Source organism: Puma concolor, chromosome A2, assembly GCF_028749965.1.
Source record: "Puma concolor isolate L17-30 chromosome A2, mPumCon1.1.hap2, whole genome shotgun sequence".
In the NCBI taxonomy this organism is placed as follows: Eukaryota; Metazoa; Chordata; class Mammalia; order Carnivora; family Felidae; genus Puma; species Puma concolor.
Window position 1 is genome coordinate 105170013 of NC_141668.1, and position 27681 is coordinate 105197693.

The 27681-nt window shown below is 51.5% G+C and overlaps 1 protein-coding gene across 6 annotated transcripts in view; it reads left to right on the forward strand.

Annotated features, from left to right (window-relative positions):
- Positions 1-27681, forward strand: part of GRB10 (growth factor receptor bound protein 10) — a 184325-nt gene that overhangs the window by 35374 nt on the left and 121270 nt on the right. For 4 of the 6 annotated variants that reach the window (XM_086697082.1, XM_086697083.1, XM_086697084.1 and 1 more), the window contains exons 3-4: positions 6457-6998; positions 25410-25478. In XM_086697082.1, the coding sequence (XP_086553208.1) occupies positions 6729-6998; positions 25410-25478 (339 nt within the window). In that variant the 5' untranslated portion in view covers positions 6457-6728. Of the gene's footprint in view, positions 1-6456; positions 6999-25409; positions 25532-27681 lie in introns of those variants that run through there. The other 2 variants (XM_086697087.1, XM_086697088.1) reach the window with 2 other exon arrangements.

The window sequence follows — 27681 nt, forward strand, 5'->3', positions numbered from 1 at the left end:
TCAGCGTTCCAGCATGGGAATGTTTGAGGTCAGCCCCTAACAGACAGGACCCTGGACTGAGGAAGTCGGGTCCAGATTTCTCGGGGACAGAGGTGCTGGCCTTTCTCTCCCCATTTCCTACACTCACGTCCCTTCTCCTGTTCCGTGTTACCACCTGTCATGACCCTGGACTCCCTTGGGTTTTCCTTGCCTGTCTATAGTGCAGAACAGGAGGGTTCTAATCCCTTCATTAATCGGGTTTATTCAGCAGATCCTTCCCGAGCATCAGCCTCGCGTTAGATGCTGAGTAACATTTTAGAATCCTGTTCAGGTTCAAAAGGTGCACGTGTGGACATTTCATGTTTCTTTCTCTCTGGATAGCGAACATGAAAGTTGATTTTTTTTTTTCTGGGTTGTGATCCCTCCCTGCCCCCCGCCAGCCAGTGAGCCCTCATGGAGACCATGTTCCCCACACGGAGTCGGGCTTAGCTCTGGCCTCCCTGCTCCTGCCCCTGTCCCACCGAGCGAGGCTTGCTTCCCATGAACCGCGACATCAGACTTTTACCCCAGTCCTGGAGGAACACCACCACTGGTACAGACTGGTTTCTGTAAACCAGAGGGAGATGAAGAAAAGGGGCAGAAGCGTCCTATCTGGCTCTTCCCGGAGGCTGCAGAAATCAGCGTGGGGAACGAAATGATGGGAGAAGTAACCTCATCGTGGCCCCCATCCCATCCGTGTCCCACACCCAGGGCACAGGTGCTTTGTCTTGCCTCTGTTTTTGCCTTCCTCGGCGAGCACTTCGTGCCAGGAACTCCGGCAGGTGTGGTACGGAAGGAAGGTACCTGGTGTCGTGGGTCGGGCTGATGCTCCCACATAGCCGTGGGCATCCTTCGTGGCCCCTGTGCTCCCTCCCGCTGACCGGCTCCTTCATCCGTGCCTCGGGGTTGTTTCGCGTCGTGCCGAGACTCCTTGAGGGTTGGGACTGGTTTTGTCCCTGGCAAGCTGATTGCAGCGTGGAAGGAACACACCTGGAAAAAGGCCCGAGGCGTCCCTGATCACGCTTGTCCCCACTTCTTTGATTGTTTGCTCAGCTTCCACCCCGCGTCCCGGTCTTACCTGTTACCATCAAAGCCACCAGGCTCTGGATTCCGACAGCCCCATCAGGGACGTCTTGGCGTGGGCATGCAATGAAACGAAGCCTCGTTTCACAGTTCATCCTCCTATCTGGGGCCTGAAATCTAGTTATCCGTGGCAGCTTAAGCGTGGGGGTCTGCTGACGTGGAAGGCACCGTGTGGGGCGTGTCACGTCTACCCTCCCGGACTGGGCAGCTGGGTCTGGGGCTGTCCGTCCCCCGTTTGGATGAGTTTGCATGCCCAGCAAGGTCACTAGGTGTAGGGACTAAATGGTGGGTCGCTGAAGTTTGGTCCAGGGACGGCATGTCCAAAAACACTGTAGCCACAAAACCCTTTCTTGACCCGAACGCTGATGTGGTGACCTCTCGTGCGACATGTGTGGGACCCATTGGGTGCTTGGGGGGCCTGGAGCCTGCTGGGTCTGGGGGATGGCTGGGCAGTGGACACAGGTGCCTTTGTGGTCACTGACAGTTCTCGTGATGGGCTTCTCCAGGGATGAGTCCAAGGTAGAAAGTCTTAGATTTTGTTTTTTGTATTTTTTTTAAATGCTTATTTATTTATTTGGGGGGGGAGAAGAGCGCAGGTGCAGGTTGGGGAGGGGCAGAGAGAGAGAGAGAATCCCAAGCAGGCTCTGCCCTGTCAGCGCAGAACTAGATGAGGGGCTCAAACTCACAAACGGTGAGATCATGACCTGAGCCGAAATCAAGAGTTGGACGTTTAACCGACTAAACCACCTGTGTGCCCTGAAGGTCTTAGATTTTTTAAAAACCAGTTTGTATTCTCTGTGGCCTCACACTGCACCCTTAGTCCTAGCCAGACGAGTCTAAAATGCACTTTCACGGGACACGGAGGGAGCCAGGGGGCGTGCAGGTGTGTGGGCTGCAGGCACAGGCCATTCCGCTGGGTGGTCTAGTGTGTGCATCTTCTCCAAGGCAGTGCTGACCCCACCGGGGACGGGGTGCGGCTCCTCCCATCCTCTATGATCCCCTGCGTTAAAGAGAACTAATTTGGCCCCACGTTAGGCTCCGCTAACTTGAACACGACCTATGACGTATTAGATAAAGCATTACATTGGTTCTCATTTTCCTGACCTTTTTCTAGTCATTGATTAGTTCCAGAGAGCACAGTTTGGACTAGCTACTGTCCCAGGTGGGGCACTGGGGTCTGCAGGCTGGCCACAACCCTGCACACATGGAACATTCTGGTAGCAATAGGTTCCCTTTAGAACTCATTTCTCAGGGGCACCTGGGTGGCTCAGTCGGTTAATCGTCCGACATCGGCTCAGGTCATGATCTCGCGCGCGGTTCATGAGTTCGAGCCCTGCGTTGGACTCTGTGCTGACAGCTCAGAGCTTGGAGCCTGCTTCAGATTCTGTGTCTCCCTCTCTCTCTACCCCTCCCCCTGCTTACACTCTGTCTCTCGCTCTCTCTCAAAAACAAATATTAAGAATAAAATGAGCTCACTTCTCTTTGATCTGTGAGTCGGAGCCCCGTCCCCTGGGGGTTCGGGAAGATGCCGTAACATGAAATAAGAGGGTCTGAGAGGGACCCAGTTAGTGGCTAACAGGGAAATTAATAAATCATAGGCTTTGGTTTGCAGGGTGGCTCTGACCGGGGCTCTGGATTTGGGTGGAGCCAGCATGGGAATCCTGATCCTGGAGGGGCGGGGTCGAAGGCTGTCAGTGAGTGTGGGGGGGATCATTTGGGCATTAGGGCCACCCTCCCTCCCGCCTTCACTGTCGATGCATCCCAAGAGCCCTGTTTATTTTGGGGTCTTAGGGGAAGGGAGGGAAAGATACAGATGGTCTTACCTGCCCGACTTCTTTTTTGTTGTTTTAATTGTTTTTAAAGTTTATTTATTTATTTTGAGAGAGAGAGAGAGAGAGAGAGAGACAGAGCACATGAGCCCGGGAGGGGCCTAGACAGAGAGAGAGAGAATCCTAATCAGGCTCTGTGCTGTCAGCCTGGAGCCCGACTCGGGGCTCCATCCCACGAACCGCAAGATCATGACCTGAGCCGAAATCAAGAGTCGGATGCTTAACCGACTGAAGCCCCCAGGCGCCCCTTACTGTCCTAGTCTTGATCCCATGGAGGCCTCTGAGCTTAGCCATCCTCTGACCCCAGGTTTTAGTTGCTTGTTTTGTTCTCGCAGTCGACTTGGGTCAGAGCGTCGCACCCCCAGGCCCCGTGTCGGCTGCATCGCACCCTCTGTGGGGCCTCGCCTCCAGAGCATGCTCTCTCCCGACAGCAGAGGTGGGCCTGCGCCCAGTGGTGCGGGGCCCTGGCCCCTCAACATACAGCAGGAGGGCACCCCTCTGGGCCTTGGAGCCTTGGGATGGGGGGGGGCAGTGGTGGTGGTAGTTACTGCTGCGGTGGGTGTAACCTGTGTAGCAGGACAGGAGGTGGAAGCCATTTCTCTGCCCGTCTGTGCTGACCAGTCGCACCTCCCCGTTTACAGTATAATTTAAACCCACACCTCCTAAGAATCTAACTGTAAATGGAGTGACTTCTGTCTTCCTCTTTTCAAGAGCAGAGAGTCCCAGTTGTGCCACAGCTTGAGGCCAGCCAGCCAGGAAGGGAGTTTGTTTTTTTTTTGTTTTTTGTTTTTTGTTTATTTTGAGAGAGGGGTGGGGGGCAGAGAGAGAGAGAGGGAGACAGAATCCCAAGCAGGGTCCATGTTGTCAGCGAAGAGTCTTGACACAGGGCTCGAACTCACGAACCGTGAGATCATGACCTGAGCCGAAACCAAGAGTCGGATGCTTAACCGACTGAGCCTCCCAGGCCCCCACGAAGACAGACCTGGAAGGAACTGGCGTGCACCTCGGTGTGTGTCCTCCTCTCTGGACTCCTGTCACCTCCTGAGTTTTCTAATGGTGCCTGCTTCTCTCTTTCTGCTCTCCCATTGCTCCCCCATTGACTGTGTTTCTGCCATGTACTCCCCACTGAAAGCATCCTCGCAGCCTCTTGGCAGACTTCTGTGTCCTCCTGTGGGGTGCCCATATTGTTTTATTTCTGCCTCGTTTGGGGCGCTTGACCCAGCGTGCCCTGATGCTGGGGTTGCACGAACCTTCTCTCCTCCTTGTGCTGAGAAGCCAGGATCCTGTGGCGCGTCTCTCCCACCCCCCCCCCCCCCCCATCAGCTGGTGCATCTGATAAATATCTGATAGAGCTGTTTGCACTGTTGGGTCCAGATACGTTGGGGTCTTGGCACGTTATTCCCCGAGGGTGGAAGGAATCTAAAACTCACTAACATTGAAGGAAACAAAGTAATCTGTTTGCACCCGGCTTGTAAGTCCCTTAGAGATGCAGGTCTCTAGCTCTCGTTTGTTTCAAGAATGTGTGCAGTTGTCACGGAGGCATTTGTAGGACGGTCACACGGACACTCTTGCCCATTCCAGCCGGAGTCCTCACCGTGCTGGCATCTGTGGTCATCTCGTTCCAGGGTACCATTGACCTTGTTCTGGGAGTGACAGGTGATTTTCAGTTGTGCTCTGGACATCCCGGGTTTATGCTGTGAGAGTCGGGGGTCCCGTTGTAATCTCCTTAGCAGGTGGTTTCCCTGGTGGGGCGTCGCCGCAGGACTGCATGGGGCCAGGGGACTCATGCCAGCTGGGTCCGGGCAGCACCGCCCGAGCTCAGCTCCTTGTCACAGCCTGGAAACTCACACCTTCCCGGAGCACAGGCTCCTTGTGGTCACGTGCAGGGGAGACTCAGCTCCCCTGCACCCCCTCGGGGGTGTGGAGGGTGCACATGCACGGCCTCATCACCCGTCGGGGCTCACTCAGCTCCCACTGGATGCTGCTGACACAGAAGGTGACAGTGAGGAGAAGAAACGCCAGCTAAGCCCACCTCTCCCTTGTTACCTTCACGATGCCAAGAGGGATTGGAGGCCTTTGCATCATGTTAAAATGTGCAGTATCGACAAGTTTCTGAGAACTTTGGGTATTTGAGTACTTAAGTGTAAGCTAACAGGCATTTAAAAAATTAAAAACAAATTTTTTTTAATGTTTATTTACTTTTGAGAGAGAGAGAGAGAGAGCGAGCGTGCACAGGGGAGGGACAGAGAGAGGAGACACAATCCGAAGCAGGCTCCAGGCTCTGAGCTGTCAGCACAAAGCCCGATGCGGGGCTCGAACTCAGGAATTGTGAGATCATCACCTGAGCTGAAGTCAGACGGTTAACCAACAGGCATTCCCCCCCTCCCCCCGCAAAAAATTTTTTTTAATGTTTATTTATTTCGAGAGTGAGAGAGAGAGAGAGAGAGGGAGACAGAGTCCCAAGCTGCCAGCACAGAGCCTGATGCAGGGCTCAATCTCAGGATCCATGAGATCATGACATGAGCCAAAATCAATAGTCGATGCTTCACTGAGCCACATAGGTGCCCCAAAGGTAACAGGCATTATTCCTGGAAGCTCAGTGTTTTTTGAGCAGTGACAGCATCAAAATCAATTTGGACAATTGCAGGGGAAGAGTGTTTAACGTGGTGTTGAAGGTAAGCCTCAGGGACCTCAACCAGGCTTTTGCTGTTCCACTACGGCGGGCATAGAATGCTTGCTTTACTGTGCGTGCACTTCCTTCTAGGCTTGTGGGAAAGTGTGTTCCTCCTTCCATCCCCCTCTCTGGATGTGATCTCCTCCTGCCAAGGGCTCAGGCGTCTGTCTTGGGACGTTGCCGTGAGTCTACTGGTCGCGTGCGTCTTGGGCTGGGAGAGAGCAGGTGTACGACTGGTCGGGAGGACAGTGTTCAAGGCAAGTCGATGTGGATAAAGTGCCAAGGGTGCTGTCTCTGTCTTAAGATTGGGAGCCCCAGGCACATGGGTGGCACCTAGTTAATTCTTGCTTGGTCTGCAGCGTCAGGGGCAAACCATTGGGGGGGATGCTGTCAGCCTATCTTTATCTTATTTATTTTACTCATGTTTCCAATGGTGAAAGATGATTCCTGGACTTAACTTTCTTCTCAGACGGCCCAGACTGGTCTGGAAGGACCTATCCTTTCGGTCACCAGTGAGTTATCTTGGGATATGGGGGTCAGCCTAGGCTGAAGGTAGGGCCTGGGTGACTCATCGTCTAAGGTAGCTAATTTCTTTCCTGTCCTGTTAAAGTGGTCAGCGTCATTAGACTGGAACTCGTATATCTTTGTGACATAAAAACATAACTCTTCTGGAATTGGCATTGGACGTGGCTGAACTTCACGGACACTGGGGACTAGTGGTAGGAAGCTAGGTTTTATAATTACTGTAGGTTTCTGCCGCTCTTGGGTATTTAGAATCATGGCTGGTATACTTTGGCACTTCTAAATGTGTCAGCCCAAGGGTGACTCTTACCAGGCTTCACATGTTTGCAGTCATGGAAGCTTCTGTTGAACGGGATTGCCCCGAGATGGACGCATGGATGGACAATGACAGACTTCCTGTGTGTACCTGCTGTGGTTAAGAGAAAAAATGGAGACCTTCACGTGTGCACCTGCTGCAGTGGAAAAGAGAAAACGGAGATCTGCCTGTGTGCACCTGCTGCGGTAGAAAAGAGGAAACCGAGACTTTCACGTGTGCACCTGCTGTACTAGAAGGAGAAAAGGGAGACCTTCACGTGTGCACCTGCTGCGGTAGAAAAGAGAAAATGGAGACCTTCCTGTGCGCACCTGCTGTAGAGAAAAAGGGGGACCTTCATGTGTGCACCTGCTACAGTAGAAAAGAGAAAAGAAGCAATGAGGAAATATCTTTCTTGCTCTTCAGTCCTTGTCCGGAGATGGTAGCTCATCAGCTTTCAAAGTGGCTTCACACGGGAACGCTAAGAGCAGCACGGATCACGCCGCTGCCTGTGGCCGTCTTAGAAGTTGTGCAGAGGACTCTGTGCCTTGGCGTGTGCCAGGGGGACTCGGTTCCTGAGGTAGCAGAGGGAGCCCCATTCAGGCTGCTTCCCCGTGGGGATCCCTGTGGCAGCTCCTATGTGTGATCCGTGGCTCAGACATTCCAACTGTCAAGAAATACACGTTCCCTGTTTCTTTCTGGGAATAGGGGCAGCCTGGGGATGCTATTGCTGACGGAGTGGCTGGGCCAGCAGGCTGCTGCAGAATGTTCTGGGTCGAAGGGGGGGGGGGGGTCATTTTTTCTGAGTTCACAGTCTCAATGAAAGGAAGATGGAAGGATGCAGTAACGCGCGATGGGATTTACGATAACAAGTACCCGCTGGTCGAATGCTCGATCTAAACATCCCCTGCCTTCAGAAGCAGCAGACCTGGGTCCTGAAGCTGGGCTGGGGAATGGAGAGAGGAGGGTGGCATTCTGGACATGTTCCTCTTTGTCCTGTCAGGGCTTCTTTTGACGAATCGCTTTGTAGACAAGCGAGTTGATATCTGAGGGTCCGGAGGGAGTGTGATGGATGTGGGGGCTCCACCCAGAGATTATCGCTTTCTTAGTTATTGTGACCAATGTTATTAGTTATTATTAGTTATCGTCAGGGCCAATGGGGGAACATGTTGTTTCAAAAATGACAGATCCTGCCAATTACAAACTTCGGAAGAAAAACTCTTGGTGGTTTGTTATTTTTTGTTAAGTGTATTTATTTATTTTGAGTGGGGGTAGGGGGGAGAGGGAGGGGCAGAGCAAGAGGGAGAGAGAGAGAGAGTCCCAAGCATGTTGACCGCATAGAGCCTGAAGCAGGGCTCAAACTCATGAAACCCTGAGGGCATGACTTTGAGACAAAATCAAGAGCCGGACGTTCAACCAAGCCACCCAGGTGCCCCTTCATGGTTCGTTATTGTGACTCCCATAGTGTAGGACTAGTGTGGCCAGAATAGATACAAATCTATTTTTTTTGAAAACAGAACAATTAAAAAAATTTTTTTTAATGTTTCTTTCTGAGATAGCCAGAGCATGAGTGGGGGAGGGGCAGAGAGAGAGGGAGACACAGCATCCAAAGCAGGCTCCAGGCTCCGAGCTGTCGGCACAGAGCCCGACGCGGGGCTCCAACTCCCAAACCGTGAGATCATGACCTGAACCGAAGTCGGATGCTCCACTGACTGAGCCACCCAGGCACCCCTTAAACAGAACAATTTTAAAATTCCGTTTTACTATTAGACGTTAAGGAATTTTCTAATAAAAATCCAAGTCGCGTGGGAAAGAGATTAATGCATTTGTAAACCTCTAGAACTGTGCCGTTTGAAGAATTTTTAGTGTCTTCTAGGTTGTAGAGATCCATTTTGACCCTTTATTTAGGTGAGAAAAGCAGAGTTTCTAAAAAATACGTATTTTCATTTAGCACATCTTCCTGAAGTAGGAGTCAGGACTTCCCATGATGGTTGCAAAAATGGCCTCAGTAGCTTTTTCCTTTTTGGGGGGTGGGTCCCGCCCTGTCCACGAGACCAGAGCTGTTTTCCCTTAAAGTGTATGTGGCCAGAACGGATAAGGTTATGTTTTTACCTGGACCGGCCTCCATCCCCAGAGGGCTCTGGTCCCGAGGCCCCAGTCCCGGCCACAACCTCAGTGCACCTGTTGCCTAAACCTTGGGCTGTGGGCTCCTCGTTTGCACACAGCCTCACGTGCTGGCCGGAAGGAGGGGGAGGAAGAGGAAAATGCAAGTTGACGCCCAGCAAGTGTCCAGCAATGGGCTCCTTCCCATGGTCCCACCCTGAGTGTTTTCTGCTGCTTCTCCCGGCCTGGCTTTGGGGCTCCATCCTGCGTTGCTGAAGTATCTCGTATCCCCTACATCTGTGCTTCCTCCCACCTCCTTGCTCCCAGCTCCCCAGTTCCCACCACTGGCCCAGACTCGGCCCCCGCCATGGAGCCTCCCCTTCCTGGTGTGGCCTCGTTAATGTCAGTCTGTACCACACGTGGCCCCCAAGCAGTGATTTAGAGTAGCGAGGTGCCTGCCCTCCCTCCTGGCCCCGGAAGCAGGCGTGTCCCCACTTGCCGTCAGGGCCCTGCTGAGGGGCAGCAGGTGTCCTGGTGGGCCGTGTGGGTTTGTCCGGCGCCCCCATCCTCGCCCCGCGGGTAACACGTGTCCACCTGCAGAGATAGGAGACATCCATCCTCCTGCGAGGTGTGTTCCTGCATTTAGCGCATCTCGTCCAGGCCAAACCCTTAAGAAGATACATTATCTTACAGTAAAACCTTGGTTTTTGAGAGCATGATTCATTCCGGAAACACGCTTGTCATCCAAAGCGCTCGTATCTCAAAGTGCACTTCAGGGACCTGTAGCTCAGTTGTGATCACGTGACATTCGGCATCCCGTACGACTCGTATCGCAAGACATCGCTCGTTTATCAAGTTAAAATTTGCTAGAAACGTTTGCTCGTCTTGTGGAACCCTCGCAGGACAAGTTCCTCGCAATCCAAGATTTTACAGTATGATCCTCAGGGCTCGACTGTGTCTACACTGGGGGGACTTTTAACTGGGGTAAATACAAGCTTTGCCTTAGAGGAGCGAGAAGCTGTGTAGGAGGGCAGTGGATAATGGATTGGTGGCGTGGACAGAAGAACCGTGAGGGAAGAGGGGTCAGGGGTCAGGAGCACCTGAGCCAGCAGCGGTCACGACCTCCACCCGTGTCAGGCAGCCGCATCTCACTCCCACCTGGCGGGTGAGGAGGGACCCTGCGACCGTCTGTGGGCCACGGGATAGTGGGCACGGGGCCTGAACGCGGCCTTGGCTCCGCTCCGGCCTGGCTCTTAATCCTGACGAGGACGCAACAATCAGAACCGACGGCTGGAGCCTGTTCTGACCTTCCTTTCATGTTCACAGGAGCGGGAAGGACCTCCTGGTAAAATAGGCGGGATTTACGTGCCGCCAAATGGTTTTCTTTTCCTCCAGTTCAACTTTGCGGCTTCCCGTAGTGACGCAGCGTGTAGCCAGATGAAGCACCTTCCAGACGTGGTTTGACCTGCTCTGTGGCCCGTTCTTCTTCTCCTCGCCCCTCTGTCCTCCCCGCCCGCCCCCGGTGCCCTCCTCCCTCCCCTGTGTCTCTGCCTGTCAGAGTCTGGAGGGGATCCAGCAGCTGTTTTGAGGACCAGGGTCCCTGGCAGCGTGGGACCCGAGGGCAGAGCAGTGCAGGCGGGGGCTTGATTTTAAGAGGACCACCCCGGCTTCTCTGCCGGGAGGTCTGCAGTCGAGCAGCTGGGTATGGGGACCGAGCGCTCGGACCACACTTGGTCGGGGGTGGCAGTTAGGGTCTGCCTCCGGGGGGCGGCAGGCGTGTGGAAGAGAGAGCGGGCTGGGCTCACAGATGATGCAGTGTCTCTGCCCGAGCCAGTGGGCGGAGGGCGTTTGTGTGTGCTGATTGGGAGAAGCAGTGGGGGCCTTTGAGGGTGGACACTTGGGTCAGAGAGGCCGGTGGGGGGGGGAGCGGACAGCCAAGCAGCAGCGGACAGGAATCGGGTGTGTGCTTGGTGGGAGTCGGGGGCCGGGTCCTGGAAAAGACACAAGGTGATAGTTACAGGGACAGAGAGAAAGGAGCTTCACGTCGGAGGGAGGGGGTCTGAGAACTGGGTGACGGCCCCCAGTATTTAGAGGTCTCAGTGTCAGGGGGTCACTGCTGTGGAGACCAAGCAGGAGCACGCGAGCGAGGTGGTGTCCTGGCGTCCTGGGAGGTGTTCATGGGCCCTGAGTCCAACGGGTGGCCATGCCGGGTGCCGGAGGCCTGGAGCCGAGATCCTGGATGAATGCGGGTTCAGGAGTGCAGGGACAGGGCCGGCCGGGTGGATTCGGGGAGCAGAGAGAACAGGTAGTTGTAGAAGACGTGATGCGTTGTGAGTATTTTTCCGTATAGTTTTGTAGCCGCGTTGGAGTGGAATCGAACTAGAAACCCACGCACCTCGCGTGACACACGCACACGGACGTGGTGTTCATGGACTTACGCACATTGGCATCCTTGTGATGGATGGACACATAGAGCGTTCAGATCGTTTCCGGCTTCACTGGAAAAAAGACGTACCCTTGTGTCCAGCTAACGTAGGTTCGGATCAGTAAGAAGGTTGGAGGGCGGAGATCCTTGGGGCTGGGGGTAACTTGTGCCTTATTTCCCCGCCTTGCCCTCTGCCCGGACATTGCCCGTCACCTGGACGGTTCTTTAAGGTATGGGTGCTAGTTAGGTGGGCTGCTGTTGGGGGGGGGGGGGAGCTGGGGCCAGGAGTTTGAAAGAATGACTTGTGACACGAGAGCAGCGTTGAGAACCACACTTCTGTTGGGATGGCCGAGGTGTACTGAGGATGGGCGGGGGAGGCAGAGGGTGGGGCCCGGGACAAGCTCTTGCTGGCAGGTAGGTTCAGTGGGCATGTGGGGTGCTTGGTAGGCAGCAGAGAGGCAGGGACCGTGTGGTGGTGGGACAAGAGGAGGGAAGGGACAGACGTTGTGCAGGCGGACTGAGTGGCTGTGGGGCGGGAGACTCACCCTGTTAAGCCCGGTGTCGGGGGCTGATGTTCCGGGACGGGCACTCAGGTTTCGGCAGGTTGGGACCTGTGCGATGGGGGTGTCTCTGGGCCGTGGGGTTTGCAGACGGAGCTCGGGGCAGCGGGTTTGGAATCTGTCTCATCGAGGTTTGCAGACAGACAGCAAAGCTGCAGGAGGAGCGATGGACAGAAACCTGCCCCGCCCCCTGTTCTTCCTAGTGCAAGAAATAGTCATGGTAGGGAGGACGGAGCCCCTGGGGACACCAAGATAGACGAGCTGGGGTGCAGGGATCGCGGGGTGATGGGGGCCTGGGCCCAGGGATGCCGGTGGGGAGGGCCCGCAGTCCTCGGAATATGAGAAAAGACGTTGACTTCACTATGTGACTTTTCGCCTCCCCAGAGGGATCTGGTGTCTTTCCGTTGGTGGTGAGTTACTCAGGTTGTGCTAGAGGACAGGATGTTGCGATTATTCATTGGGAGGGTCTTTATGTTTCCTTTTTTTTTTTAAGTTTATTTTTACTTATTTATTTTGAGAGAGAGCATGAGCAGGGGAGGAGCAGAGAGAGAGAGAGAGAGACAGACAGAGAGAGAATGAATCCCAAGCAGGCTCCGTGCCGTCAGCACAGAGCCCAACACGGGGCTCGAACTCGGGAACCGTGAGATCACGACCTGAGCCGAAGTCGGATGCTTAACCGACTGGGCCCCCCAGGCGTCCTGGAAAGCAAGGGTTTTTTTTTTTTTTTTTTTTTTTTTTTTTTTAATTTTTTTTAACGTTTATTTATTTTTGAGACAGAGAGAGACAGAGTATGAGAGGGGGAGGGGCAGAGAGAGAGGGAGACACAGAATCCAAAGCAGGCTCCAGGCTCTGAGCTGTCAGCACAGAGCCCAGCGCGGGGCTCGAACTCACGAACCGTGAGATCATGACCTGAGCCAAAGTCGGACGCTTAACCAACTGGGTCCCCCAGGCACCCTGGAAAGCAAGTTCTTTTAAAAGGACCCCAAGTTTAGGTTTATGTGTAAATAACCCACATTTTAAATTTAAAACGAACGACGGTTTCTCCTCTACCCTGGTGTCTCCCTGGTCACACAAGGTCGATGCCTTCCTCTGCAGGAGATCCTTCCTTTGCTCCGGCTCCCAGGCCTGCCACCCGTGCCCGGTCCCATGGGCTTCACTTGACCCCGAGGTCCGTCCAGGTTGTCCCTCATATCCGAGCACGCGTCCCCATCTGTGAAGGGCGGACGGCCCCCTTATGGGTGTCAGGGTTGTCTGGGGCTCTGTGCAAATGTGGCTTCCCACTCGCCATCTGCTCAGGGAGTATCCCACCACTTCTGGGAAGGCGGCGCGTGGCATTCTCACCAACCCCCTCGTTTCACGATCCGGAGGACACTGTTGTTTTCCGTGGTAATGCATTTCTGATGGAAGTCGGGAGGCCGCTGGGCCTGTGCATCGTCTCAGCTGTTCTCTGTGGCTCGTTTGTTTCTTGACTTTTCTAGCGATGTGTCCGAGTCCATGGGGTCAGTCCTTACGGGAGCCTTCAGGAACTGGATTAGGAGCCCCATCCCGGACTCAGCACACGATTGCACCCCTGTGCGTTTACCACGGCGGAGGGAGGCCTGGCTCTCAGGCCCGGTGCCCATGGGCTGGGGCTGCTGGAAACAGAGGGTCAGTGTCCACCGTCGGCCTCTCCTGGCTTGCGTGGACCGGACCCCGTTCCTGGGCACTCTGCATCTGGTCTCTGGATTGGGGCAGAGAGGATCTCAGGGACTGACCACACAGTTGGCACGGGTGGTCACCAGCACGGGTGACCAGAGGCAAGCCTCTTCTGCTCGGGCTCCTGGTCTGTCCGGTGGGGACAGAAGTAGTGTCTCCACGTGGCTTGTTCAAGGATTCGAGCTTGTGTTCGGTCAGGAGGCTGAACAAAGCACTTGGGTGGAAGGCACTGTGGGCTCTTGAATAGAATATTCCAAACAAGTCTCTTACCAAAGGCTGAGAATATGAAGCCCAAGGTCCTTCTCCCACGTACGGTCACTTCCAGACCTCGTTGCGGTGATGAAGCCATCTCTCCTGCCGGCCGTCAAGATGGGTCCTGGCCTGCCGTGTCTCCCGCTTTCACCCTTCGATCGGTGTTCTAGAGTGGTTCTGTTTCCATGGGAAAACGGGGTAGATTCGTGAAAGGCAGAGGACGTACCAGCTACGGCTTCCAGCCGGGGATCTGGCCCTTAGGATTCGGGTGGAGCATTTTGAGGAACTGATGATATGGTTTACCCCCCAGCTTCCAGAAAGCGAACTGGGAGTCTTCGAGGCTTTATTGCAGTCTTTTCCCAATTCTGTTCCCCTTGCACACGTCATAAAAAAGGATTAACAATGTAAACCAAAGAGAGGAGAGTAGTGGTTCTCAGCTTTGGAAACACTGGGGAGCTTAAAACCACGCCTGCGTCCCCAGGATTTTATTTTTGCTGGTCTGGGGTGCAGCCCAGGCACCCGAGGCGCCCTGTGGTTGGGGGTTGGCCAGAGACACGGAGCCCCCTGGGACTCACTCCCAGTTTCTGATTTAGTGGGTCAGCGTCTGGGCTGCAGTATTGCAGGTGCCCAGGTGGTGCCTGGGGACCACAGTTTAACAACCACGGGACTGTGGGCGTGTACTTCTGGACTGACCTTTGTTACCTCCTCTGTCCCTTCCCATCACTGGCCCCAGGACCTTGACCACTGCACTCCGTTTCACGCCCGTCAACCGTGGGAATGATACTAGGGTGAGTGTGTGTGTGTGCATGTGTTTGTACACAGACGTAACTGTCCCTGCCCAGCCCACTACGTGGTCTCAGCAAGCACTTGAGAAATCCTGTCTTTTTCTTTTTTCTTTTTTTCTCTGTCTTGACAAATGGAAATAATTGACAGTAAGAACATCTAAGTCCATGGCTTTCTTTATATGTTGGGGTGAAGGTGGGAGGACTACGCGCTTCAGTCCTTTTTATCTCCAGAGTTTTCTACCCTAAGGATCTTTTTTTAAGATTGTTCTGATTTTTGGCGTGCATTTTGAAGTTCTAATTTCATTAAAGTCTCCAAATTTCTTTTTTCTAATTATTTTTAAATGTTTATTTTTGAGAGAGTGAGAGAGAGCACAAGCAGGGGAGGGGCACAGAGAGGGAGACACAGAATCCGAAGCAGGCTTCAGGCTCCGAGCTGTCAGCACAGAGCCCGATGTGGGGCTCGAACCGTGAGATCATGACCTGAGCCGAAGTTGGATGTTCAGTCGGCTGAGCCACCCAGGCACCCCATCCAAGTTTCTTTTTTTTTTTTAAGTTTTTTAGTTTGTTTATTTTGAGAGGGAGAGAGATAGAGAGCAGGGCAGAGGCAGAGAGAGAGAGAGGGGAAGAGAGACAATCCTAAGCAGGCTCTGTGCTATGAGTGCAGAGCCCCTCTTGGGGCTCGAGCTCACGAACCACAAGATCATGACCCCAGCCGAGATCAAGAGTTGGACGTTTAACCAACTGAGCCACCCAGGCGCCCCCCAAATTTTTTTCTTATTAATGTCTATAAAATTACCACATGAGGGGCGCCTGGGTGGCGCAGTCGGTTAAGCGTCCGACTTCAGCCAGGTCACGATCTCGCGGTCTGTGAGTTCGAGCCCCGCGTCAGGCTCTGGGCTGATGGCTCAGAGCCTGGAGCCTGTTTCCGATTCTGTGTCTCCCTCTCTCTCTGCCCCTCCCCCGTTCATGCTCTGTCTCTCTCTGTCCCCCCAAAAAAAATAAATAAAAAAAAAAACGTTGAAAAAAAAAATTAAAAAAAAAAATAATAATAAGCGAAGAAAAATATAGTGTGTTTAAAAAAAAAATAAAATAAAATTACCACATGATTAAAAAAAATACCATATTCTTTTGCTTTTGTTCTGTGCGTGGAGTTCTTGTTTTTCATGTAAATTTCTTATTGAAGTATTATGTCCATTCATTTAAGATTCTAATATGTGGATGTTTTCTTGTTTGGAGGAGAAAGGCTGAGCACTGTTGTTCGTTACGAACATGCCCTCTGCTGTCCGCAGTACATTAGCGTGTCTTTCCTCTGCTCTGCACTTTGCTGGCCCTGTCCCCTCTCTCGTCACTTTGCGTCCTGTTCTTGCGTCTCTGCCCCTCCCTTCCTGGCCCTCTTCTCACAGCATTTCTGTTTCACTGTGCCTTGAGTATGTTTCTTTTTTTTACATTGGAATACTTCGGATGTTATTTTGAAATGAAGGGAATCGGGTTGTTGACACCCATCTTCTGAATAAATTGTGAATGCTACCTTCGTCACCTGGTTTCTGTTTTCCCTTTGATGTTTGAAGTATTCTTAGTTTCTTCGAATGCCTTTATTATGAGTTGGTGAATGTGCTGTTTTCAGCTCTGCAAGTGATGACCTTAATATATCCTGAATGTTGGTCCTGGTAAAGAGCAGGGTCCCCGGCTTTTATGGGAGGTATCGCTTTCTTTTTAAAAAGTCCCACAGTGATTTACTTATTCATTTATTTGAGTTTATTCTTAAGAGTGACAGCACAGGTGGGTGAGGAGTTAGAGAGAGGGGGAGGGAGAGAGAGAATCCCAAGCAGGCTCCTTGCCAGCACAGAGCCCAGAGTGGGGCTCGAACCCACGAACCGTGACATCATGACCTGAGCCGAAATCAAGAGCGGGTCGCTTAACCGACCGAGCCACCCAGGCGCCCCCCTCCCCCCCCCCCCCCGCCGTGATTTATTTTAAGATTTGCAGCTTCTCTTTTTCAATTTTATTTTCATTTATTTACTTGCTTTTACTTCCAAATCAAATGTTCTTATTTAGCCTGCCCGTCAGCAGTTATGCTGGTTGGTCTGGTTGGAGCCCCCCGGGGTGTGCTGTCCTAGGCGGAGCAGGAACAAGACCACGTTCTTGATCGAGAAGGCATTTAGTCGCTCTCTGACAAGTGCTTGCTGAGACCACGTAGTGGGCTGGGCAGGGACAGTTACGTCGGCGGAGCAGGGAAGCCACCCTGCAGGTGACTTCAGGGGTCTTGGAGGCGGCTGGTTGCGTCCTCGTAAATGTAGGTCAGAGGAGGAGACCCTCCTGGGCGGACCAGGAAGGCAGGGGAGGGGTGCGGGCAGGGGGAGGGAGCCGGTGGGCAGCAGGTGCGTGCCACAGAAGGCGGTGAACTTTCAGGTGAGAGGCGCCACGTACACACTTCAACCTGAACCTGTCTTCACATCGCGGGTCGTATCCCATCACTGTAGCTGACATCAAGGTCATGTGTGTTCAGTAAGGAAAACAGAGCAGAGGAGGAAATCAGAGCGGATCGCGTGGATCCTGAGTCCGCGCTGAGCACTCTGCCAGGTGATACGAGCTGGGTGTACATGAGATGCCGGGTCCCTCGCTGCGCCTGCCAGCATCACAGTTGACATTTGTAGCATACGGGGTTCCCGCTATGGGAAGGGTTGACAGACACTTGAAATCGGCCACGAGCGTAATTCCCAGTAGGTTGTGATGAGAAAGGCATAGGTATGCCTGCCGGTCTCCAGAGATTCAGTGAGAAACTCCGAAAAAGTGGTTTTGAGTGCAACATTTAAAATCTTAGGATGGTCTTGTCGTCGTCATTTAGCAGAAGTTGCCCTCAAAATGGAAAAAAATAAACATGAAACAAAAAGAACACAGGCATGTTCAAGTCCAGCTGCTGGACCCAGAAGTGTAAATATTGACGTTGTTGAGAAAAATGTTGACTCTAGCATCAGCAGACTTTGGCTCTGCTTGAACTATTTTTCTGAACTGTCGTCTAATAAGGAAGAAAGTTCAGGCTTCGTGGTGAAGATTATTTAAACTTTTATCACAAGTTCAAAACCCTGTTAAAATGGATAGACTCCAATACATTATTTATAATGGGATTCTGGCAAAGGACAGACTCATAATTAAAAGGACATATGGAATCCACACAGCGAGATGAACGTAGCAGTAAGCCTCTTTAATTGAAGGAAGACGGGACAGCAGTCACGGGTACAATTTCTTCGTCATTCTGCAACGGTTAGAGAGAATGCCGTTTATTGTTACAGAAAGCTCTAGTAGCAACCAGCCTAGGAGGCTTTTCCTCAGTATCTGTACAAAGCACATCGTTTTGATAAGTCAGCTGATGATTTACATGTGGAGCTCGTGAGGCGCCTCGGGGGCTCAGTGGATTAAGTGTCCGACTTCGGCTCAGGTCATGATCTCACCGTTCGTGGGTCCGAGCCCCACGTCGGGCTCTGTGCTGACAGCCTGGAGCCTGCTTGGGATTCTTTGTCTCCCTCTCTCTCCGCCCCTCCCCTGCTTATGCTCTGTCTCTCTCAAAAATAAATCCACGTAAGAAAATAATAAATGTGGAACTCTTTACAAAGTGGCACAGTGTGTCATCGAGCCTGTATTGTTGTAGGACGTTTAGAAGTGAAGTTTTTTGCTCAGGAGCAGGATGAGGGTTTCAGTCTCCACGAGAGCACAGATCACGACCGTGGTCCCAGTCTTTGTCAGGTACGGGTGGCAAGATGGATTTTACCAAGGGCTTGCGGTGGGGGTTTCAATTCACCTGCCAGACAGCTGGGTGACGTAGAGTCACAGAGCAGAGAGGGCATTGCTGGTCAAGAGAGACCAAAACGGACAAGTCTTAACCAATTCCAAGTGGTAAAACTGGTGTGACCAGGAAGCATGTTGGAAATTAAAAAGAGAGGCGCCTGGCTGGCTCAGTCGGTTAAGCGTCCGACTTCGGCTCAGGTCATGATCTCGCGGTTTGTGAGTTTGAGCCCCGCGTCGGGCTCTGTGCTGACATCTCAGAGCCTAGAGCCTGCTTCGGATTCTGTGTCTTCCTCTCTTTCTGCCCCTCCCCCACTTATGCTCTGTCTCTCTCTCTCTCTCTCTCTCTCTCTCTCTCTGTCTCAAAGATAAACATGAAAAAAGATTTTTTAAAAAGTTTGTACAGAAGTGATATTTGCAAGCCTTGCTTTATCCATCTTTGAGTTTTAACATCCTAAGAAATTCTGCAGAATCTCATGCTTACATTTAAAAAAAAAAATTAGCAAAAGTTTTAAATTTTGTTAAAGGAAGCTCATTGGACAGCCATCTTTTCTATGTTTCAAAAAAGCAGATGGGGCACCTGGGTGGCACAGTCAGTTAATCATCCAACTCTTGATCTTGGCTCAGATCATGATATGACAGTTTGTGAGATCAAGCCCCACATTGGGCTCTGCACTGATGTTTTAGAGCCTGCTTAGGATTCTGTTTCTGCTCTCCCTCTCTCTCTCAGTAAATAAATAAACTTAAAAAATAAAATAAAAAAGAGGATAAAACATATAAAACATAAATTTCCTATTTTAACCCCTTCTGAGTGTGCAATTCAGTGGAATTACTTACATTCACAACGTTGTCTAACCACCATGACTGTCTATTTCTAGAACTTTTTCATCATCACAGACAGAAACTCTGTACCCATTAACTCTCCCTTCTCCCGAGCCCCTGCTCACTTCTACATTTTGTTTGTAGACGGCCTCGTGGAAGCGAGATCCTACAACATTTGTCCTTTGCCGACTGACTTAGTTCACTTAGCATAACTTCTTCAAGGCTCATCCTGTTGTAGCGTGTGTCAAACTTGCGTTCCTTTTCAAGGCTGAATAATATTCTGTCGTATGGATATGCTGCCTTTTGCTTATCCATTCATCTGTTGATGGACACTTGGGTTGTTTACACTCTTTCGCTATTGTAACAATGCTGCTTTGAACACGGGTGAACAAGTACTTGTTTGAGTCCTTGCTTTTGCTTCTTTTGGGGCTTATGCCTAAAAATAGAATTTCTGGACATACGTTAATTCTCCATTTGATTTTTTTGAAGAGTTGTTATACTGTTTTCCACAGAGGCTGTGCTGTTTTGTATTCTTACCGGCAGCAGAGAAGGGTTTCACTTTCTCCACATCCTCGCCAATGCTTATTCTCTGTGGTATCTCACCATGGTTTGATTTACATTTCCCTAATGACTAGTGATGTTGAGTGTCTTTTGATGTGTTCATTGGTCATTTTTATATCTTCCCTGGAGAAATGTCTAGTCAAGGCCATTTTTAAAATTGGTGGCCTGTTTTGTCAAGGCCATTTTTAAAATTGGTGGCCTGTTTTCTCACTGTTGAGTTGTAGGTGTTCTTTATATATGCTGGATATTAATCCCTTATCAAATAAATGATTTGCAACTATTTTGTCCTTTTTTATGGGTTTTTGCCATCTCTTGATCGTATCCTTGGTACAAATGGTTTTAATTTTGATGAAGTCTGATTTGTCTTTTCTTGTTGCTGATGCATTTGGTGTCCTAACTGGAAGTCTGTGTCAAATCCAACATCATGAAGACTTTTTCTTATGCTTTCTTGTAAGAGTTTTACAGTTTTAACTCCTAGGTTTAGGTCTTTGATCCATTTAATAAATGTTCATTGATAGTGTAAGATAGGAGTTCAACCTCATCCTTTTGCATGTGGATATCCAGTTTTTCCAAAACTGCTTGTTGAGGAGGCTGTCCTTTCCCCATTGAATGGCCCTGACACCTTTGTTGAAAATCAGCCTGCCATCATACGTGAGGGTTTATTTCTGCGGGCTCTGTTGTATTCCATTGGTCTGTCCATCTGCCATCTCACACTGTCTTTATCACCAAAGCTTTGTAGTCAGTTTTGAAATCGGGAAATGTGAGTCCTCCAACCTTGTTCTTCCTTTTCAAGATTTTTTTTTTTTTTTTTTTTTTTTTTTGGCTGTTTGGGGTCCTTTGAGGGTCTATATGAATTTTAGAAAGGTTTTATCGATTTCTGCAAAAAAATGCCAGTGGGAATTTGTGAGGGATGGCACTGACTCTGTATATGCTTTGGGTATTGTCATCATCTTAAAACTGTTAAATATTCCCAGCTATGAACACAGGATGTTTTCCGTGTTTATATTTCTTTTATAGTCTTAGAGCGACGTTTGTAATTTTTAGTACACAAGTGTTTTGCCTCATTAGGTAAATATATTCCTAGTTGTTATTCTTGATGCTGTTTCAAGTGGATTTGTTTTCTTCATTTCTTTTTCAGATTTTTTGTTGTTGGAGTATAGAAACACAACTAGTTTTAGTGTGTTATCTTACATTCTGTAACTTTGATGCATTTGTTAATTCTAATTATGTGTGCATCTTAGTAATTTTTAGGGTTTTCTATGGATAAGATTGTGTCGTCTGTGAACAGAGATTGTATTAGTTCCTTTCCAATTTGGATGCCTTTTTATTTCTTTTTCTTGCTGTATTGCTCTACTTAGAACTTCCAATGCTATGTTGAGTAGAAGACGCAAAAACTGACATCCTCACCTTGTTTCTGATCTTAAGGGAAAAGCTTTCTATCTTTCACCGTTAAATCCAATGAGAGCTAGGTTTGATGCATTTTATTAGAGACTCGAGTTACTCTGATCTTCTTACTGTATCGAACTATAGTGTTCTTATCCCAAAGGGAGCTACTCAGCAGGACTTATGGGATGTCTATTACTCTGACTGAGAAGCAATCTCATTTGGTAAATGCTTTCAAAGGTCGTATTTAGGTGATAACATTGGCATGTGTATGTGATATTTCTGGCACTCCAACACCCATTAAATCTGAAGCTTCGGGGGAAAGTTACGTGTCTCCACGTGTTGAACATGTCCAAGAGTTCCGGAGGCAAACAAGGCTGGGCAGGGCGGCACGCACGGAGTGAGCTGGAAGGAATGTGGGGAGCAGTGGCAGAAGGGGGCATGGGGCAACAGGGCAGCCATTAGCACAGGTGCCGAGAGGGTCCTTAAGGGGCCAGAAGGGTGTTAACCCCTCCCCAAGGCCCGCGGGGATGTGGGTGAAGGGGAGAAAATAAGCCTGCTCAGGGAAGGGAGGCTGCGGGCTGAAGAAGGTGGAGGGTGTGTTTGGAGAAGGGCCGGGGGCTGGGAGGTTGACCACGCAGAGTCATCAGACTCAGATGGGCACTGGGGAGGCCTACAGGAGACACCACGCGTGGTCCTGGGATCTGGCCGTGGTTGGCTGGGGTGCATACGTCAGGGTTCTCGTGAGACACCGAACATGTGTGTGTACATACAAAGAGATCTATTTTAAGGAATTGGCTGACGTGATTGTTGGGGACTGAGAAGTCTGAAATCCCTGGGCCAGGCTGGCAGTCTGGAAACTCAGGAGTTTGCTGCAGTCTTGAGGTCAGTCAGATCCCTTCTTTGCGAAATCTCAGTCTTTGCTCTTACGGCCCTCAGCTGATTGCACGAGGCCCACCTCTTGTAGGGAGGGTAATCCCCTTTGCCTAAAAGTCCAGTGATTGCAGATGTCAACCACTTCCCCAGAGTACTTTCAGAATAGCAGCTAGGTTGGTGTTGGGATTAAACGGCTGGATGCTGGACACACGGACACGTGAGACTCGCTACCATAGGCCCAGGTTGACTTATGGGCCAGACAGGTTTACAGGCTTGGGGGCTACTGGCCCTGCCCAAGGCTGGAGAGAAGTGACCAGCCACAGCCGTGCCCGTGCAGTAGAGAAGCCGGTTACCGCGTGGGGCCCTCCCGCCATCTTGTCAGGGCTTCCATTGCCCCTACCCTCTTCCCTTCAGCCTAGCAGCCTCTTACAGGTCATTCTCTGGTTTCTGTGCAGATGGATTAAAGGATCCTAAACTCTTAGCGAAAACAGAATTGCCTGGTAGTGGATGTTACAGATTTAGGGCACTTCTGTTCCTTTTAGCTGAAATAGCAATTTAATAGTGTTTTCCTATCTTGGGTCTGTATTAGTTTTTCGGGACCGACTGCCTTAACAGGATTGTACAGACTGGGCAGCTCAAATAACAGAATTTATTTCCTCTTGGCTCTGGAGGCCGAAGTCTGAGATCGAGGTGTGGGCAGGGCTGGGACCTCGTGAGGCCCCTCTCCGTGGCGTGTAGACGGCCGTCTTCTCCCCGTGTCTTCCCGCGGTCGCCCCTCTGTGTGTGTCTGTGTCCTCAGGTCCCCTCACATTGACTCGGGGGCCACACTAACACCTCATTTTAAGCTAATCACATCTTTAAAGACCTCCACCTCCAAATACAGCCACGTTGTGGGTCCTGGGCATTAGGGCTTCAACTTTTGAATTGTGGGGAGGACACGCTGCAGCCCACGACTGGGTCTTACCTTCGAATTTTTTGCTATCTTTCTTTTTAGGTTTATTTGTTTCGAGAGAGGCAGAGACAGTGTGAGTGGGGGAGGGACAAAGAGAGAGAGGGAGAGAGAATCCCAAGCAGGCTCCGCATTGTCAGTGCAGAACCCCACATGGGGCTCGAACACACGAAACCGCGAGATCACGACCTGAGCCAAAACCAAGAGTTGGGTGCTCAACTGACTGAACTGCCCAGGCGCCCCAGTTTTGTTGCTATTTTGGTTGACGGAATGAATGTCCTTACTTTTATGCCCCACCGGAGTCTTTCAGGATTCCCCTGGGAAGCTTTCGTGAGTCTTCCTTTCTGAATTCTGAAAAACTCCGACTGTCTGATCAGAGAATCTTCACTCTGCCCCAGATGCGTGAGAGGTGCGGGGTCGAGATCGGCTGGGGAAGGTGGTGTTCCCTTCACAGCCAGGCGCTGTTCTCTGCACCCCGAGTTTTGCGCCGAACTGCAGACTGTTCAACCTTTTTGCCACTGTGTTTGATGCGTTCTCCCTGGGGTCTGTTGTCCACGTTCCTGGGATTTTGCGTCCACGGACTGTACTGTCTGCAGCATTGATTCTGATTTGACTGCCCACAGCCTCCGGTTTTTCTTGTCCCGGGCAGTTCCTGCCTGTCCTGTTTCTTCCATTCTCCTTTTTTCTTTCATTGAGAGAAATGAGCCACTGACTAAATAGTCTTTATTTTTCTTGTAGTAAAACGACTTCAGGGAAGTGGGACCTTCCGTGCTCTGAGTATAGGAGCAGAAAAATTTTTTAAGTTTATTTGTTTGTTTTGAGAGAGAGGGAGAGAGAGAATCCTTAGCAGACTCTGCATTGTCAGCACAGAGCCCAACGTGGGGCTCAGTCTCATGAGCCGTGAGATCATGACCTGAGCTGAAGTCAAGAGTCAGTTGCTTAACCAACTGAACCCCTCAGGCGCCCCCAGAAAGTGTTTTTTTAAGCTCGGTTTCCTTGCTGCCTCGTTGTGGGGATTCTTGTTATTGTTCATTATTCTTGCTCCTCCGAAAGGCAGCCTCAGAGGAGACCCTGTGTTCTAGAATAGCAGGACACCTGCCTGTCCCTGGGCCTCCTCTGGGGACACCGTAGGAGAGGCGGGTAGTCCTGTTGGAGGCGGCTCCTGGACATGGTGGGGTGGCCGTCCTAGAGCTGCTGTGTTTTCTTCCTGCTCTAAAGGGGTTGACAGTGATGACTGCCAGCGCCCTCTTTGTGAAACCGGCTTGGATCCAGATGCCAGAAACCCAGTGGACACTGACTGAGCGAGCCATCTTGGAACAGTGTTGATTGGCGAGAGGCAGTCTGAGGGGGCTTCCTGGAGGAGGTGATCCCTGAGCTCAGTCCTACAGGGCATAGGAAGGTAGCTGGTGGTGGAGCAGGGAAAGACAGCCGCAAACGCAGAGGCTCGAGAAAAGCCTCTCGTGGCCAGGGATTATGAATTGTTCAGCGGGGCTGGGCCGAAGAAGGGCCGATGGTCCAGGCACCTCTGGGACCGATTATGATGGAGAGCGTTCATTGCTGCCATTCCTGAAAATGTTCTCAGCGTCCAATGATTTCCACATGAGAAGACATTGTCCCTGGTTCCTCTCTGTTCCCGGAATCCTCCCCCTGCTCTCTGATTACCGCTGAGCTTTAGAAGGAAGGATCTCAGAGAAGCTCGCTTCATGGAAGTTTGGCCTTGGCTTTTTTGTGTTCAGAGGCAAACGGGTGACCCGTCTGAGTCCCGGCCAAGCTGCTGGTTGCCCCTAACCTCCCCGCCCCACCCCTCCTCTGCGTCAGAGGGGAGGGAGATTCACTGTCTGCTTTGTATGCATCAGGCATGTGGTTTGTGCCGCAGCAGATTAAAAACGAAAATGACAGGGTCTGTGTTTCGTGCTTATTGGGATCTCACTGTAGGAGCCAATGTGCTTTTAAGAAGAAAAAAAAAATTTTTTTTAAGTTAGTTTATTTTGAGAGAGAGCACGAGCTGGGGAGGAGCAGAGAGAGAGGGAGAGAGAGAATCCCAAGCAGGCTCTGTGCTGTCAGTGTGGAGCCTGATGTGGGGCTCGATCCCACGAACTGCGAGATCGTGACCTGAGCTGAAATTAAGGGTCGGGTGCTTAACTGACTGAGCCACCCAGGCGCCCCCACGATGGGCTTTTGAATACAGCTCATGTTACTTGTAGCTCACACAGAAGCGAGGAGAGGCTTAATGTGGTTCAGAAGTCCATTTCTGTGAATGTCATTGTCAGAGATTGTAGTCACAGAACTGTGCCTCCAGGGAGAGTGTGACACCAGTGGGGGCGTCAGATGCCCGTAACAGTGTTTTGATCTCGGCTGCGGCCGGGAGAGTCAGCATACACACGGGCGGTACTGGGGAGACCCTGACCACACACAGCTTCCTCGGTGCTTGATTGGAATGAGGCTCAATCCATATTCCCCAAAGGAAGATCAAGTCTTCAGGGTGTTAATATCTGTAATGACCAAAGGAGCCCGGCGGTCCCTGGGAGCCTCCGCGGGGGGCCGGCGCCCCCCACACCCCTCTGAGGGCCCCCGCGCCCCATGGATCCTGTGACCGTGCGGACGGCCTTCCCAGGGTTCCGTAGCCGGTCTCTGTGTGAGAAGAAAAGCGGGGACCCCTTGAGCAGACCTCCCACCTGAGTGCCTGATCACGCGAGGGTGTCCAGGGGCCACTGGCTCGGGTGTGTCGCCCTGGAACAAGCTGCGAGCAGTGACCGTGGTGTCCCGTCTGGCTGCTTCTCACGGTCTGTCTCTGTTGCAGGTGCTGAAGAAGGAGCCCATGGCTTTAGCCGGCTGCCCGGATTCCTTCTTGCACCATCCGTACCACCAGGTATGGGGGAGCGTGGATGTTGGATGCCAGCAGGCGGAGCTGGCACCCGTGTGGTCAGTAACCACGACGGGTCACCAGGGGGGATGTCTGCACTGGGGTCACCAGCGTGTTCTGGAAGATCTTACCACGTGTCCCCCTCGGCCACGGCTTCCGGGTTCCAGAGGGTTGTCACTGTGGTGCGGTCTTGCCTCTGATGTGTGGGAAGAGGTGTTTGGGATAAAGCAGGTGCCATGTGGTCGTCTGCTGGGCCCCAAACCTCCAGAAGGCCCGTTCGAGTGGCGGCTGCGGGGATGTTCAGCCAGAGACCTGAGCATCTGGGGCACGACGCGGGGAGAGGAGGGTGTCCTGGCCTGGGTGCAGCTTGTGCTTTGGGGGTGGAAGCCTCCCCCCCCCCCCCCCAACTGGCTCCTTTTTCCCTCCGCCTGGAAGCATCAGGTGGGGGTTTGTGGAGGACAAGTTCATATCTGCTCCTCTGGTTTCCCAGGCTCTTCCTGGGCTGCTCGGTGAATTTCCTCTGTTAATTTCCTTCATCTTTGGACCCATGTTTTCTTTCTTTTTTTTTTTTTTTTAAAGTTTATGTATTTATTTTGGGAGAGACCGAGCATGAGCAGGGGAGGGGTGGGGGAGGGGATAGAGAGAATCCCAAACAGGCCCCACGCCGTCAGCATGAGCATCAGCCCGACGTGAGGCTCGATCCCACAACCCTGGGATCAACCCTGGGATGGAGCCACCCGGGTGTCCCCACCTTCTGAACCACGGTTTTGTTTGAGCCTTTACTTTGCAGGGTGGAGGGCTGCCCTTGAAGGAATGAATCCTGGTTTTTTGGACTTGACACATGGCGCCTGGTTTATCTTTATTGGTCCTTTAGCATGTCAAGCACCTGGTCTCTCTCTCAATCTCTCTCTCTCTCTCTTTCTTTCTCTCTCTCTCTTTCTCCTCTCTCTCTCTCTTTCTCTCTCTCTTGGCCTCTAGCTCTCCAGCATGGCTCCCTGATTTTGAGGCCCTTCCGTATGCTCTACCCTTGACTGGAGTTCTGCACTTCTCTGAACTTGTGTTTCCTTCCCTTGGTCTGTCGAGTCACTTTTTAGCGACTGTGATGAAAATTTGCTTATTCATCGGCTGCAGAGAGCTTTCTTTTTAATTAAAAAAAAAAATTTTTTTTTAATGTTTATTTCTTTTTGAGAGAGAGAGACAGAGTAGGAGCAGGGGAGGGGCAGAGAGAGAGGGAGACACAGAATCCAAAGCAGGCTCCAGGCTCTGAGCTGTCAGCATAGAGCTCGATGTGGGGCTTGAACCCATGGACCGTGAGATCATGGCCTGAGCCGAAGTCAGACGCTTAACTGACTGAGCCACCCAGGCGCCCCTGATCTTTTGTTGTTGTTGTTGTTGTTTTGGTATCAAAGTGAAGTGAACCTTCCAAGAAAGGCTGAATGTTAGGAATACCATTCGTGGTAGCCACTGAATTTGGGACAAGGCCAGAACAAGTTACAAGCTGGAAAAGAGGGCCAGCACCTAGTAGAAGTGGGAAGGGTGTTCTGCTTAAGCCATGGTTGCTTGCTTATTCCTAAAAGAGGCCTTGGGGCTCCTGGGTGGCTCAGTCAGTTAAAGGTCAGACTCTTAATTTCGGCTCAGGTCATGGTCTCACAGTTTGTGAGTTCGAGCCCCACACTGGGCTCTGTGCTGCCGGTGCAGAGCCTACTTGGGATTCCCTCTCTCTCTCTCTCTCTCTCTCTCTCTCTCTCTCTCCCCCTCTTTCTCTGTCCCCGCCCCCCGCCAAATAAATAAATAAACTTAAACAAGAGGCTTCACCCTGTTGGTTAAAGCTCCATGCTGCATCCATGGGTCGTAGGTCCAATCCTCCCGTGGCCCCTTAGCTGTGGCCAGTTGTCTGGGTGCAGATTGTACCCATCATCTGGCCTGCCGCCTTGCACTTCATACCATTGCTTCCAAATGGAAAAGATCAGTGCACTACGTGGAAAACTGTCCCTGAGGGAGTCCGTCTGAAAGTTGGTGGAGAGGTGTCCTCTCCAGCTGGTTACAGAGCGGACCTGATGGAGGGAAGGGTGATGGCACAAAGACCCTCTTGCCTCCCTCCGCCCCCCTCCTTCCGTTTTCAGTCTTCTGTGGGTCTCACAGAGACAGCAGAAGCACCCAGTAAAGGTCATGCCTTTCTCCACAGACGCACTAGCTGTTTGTCATTGCC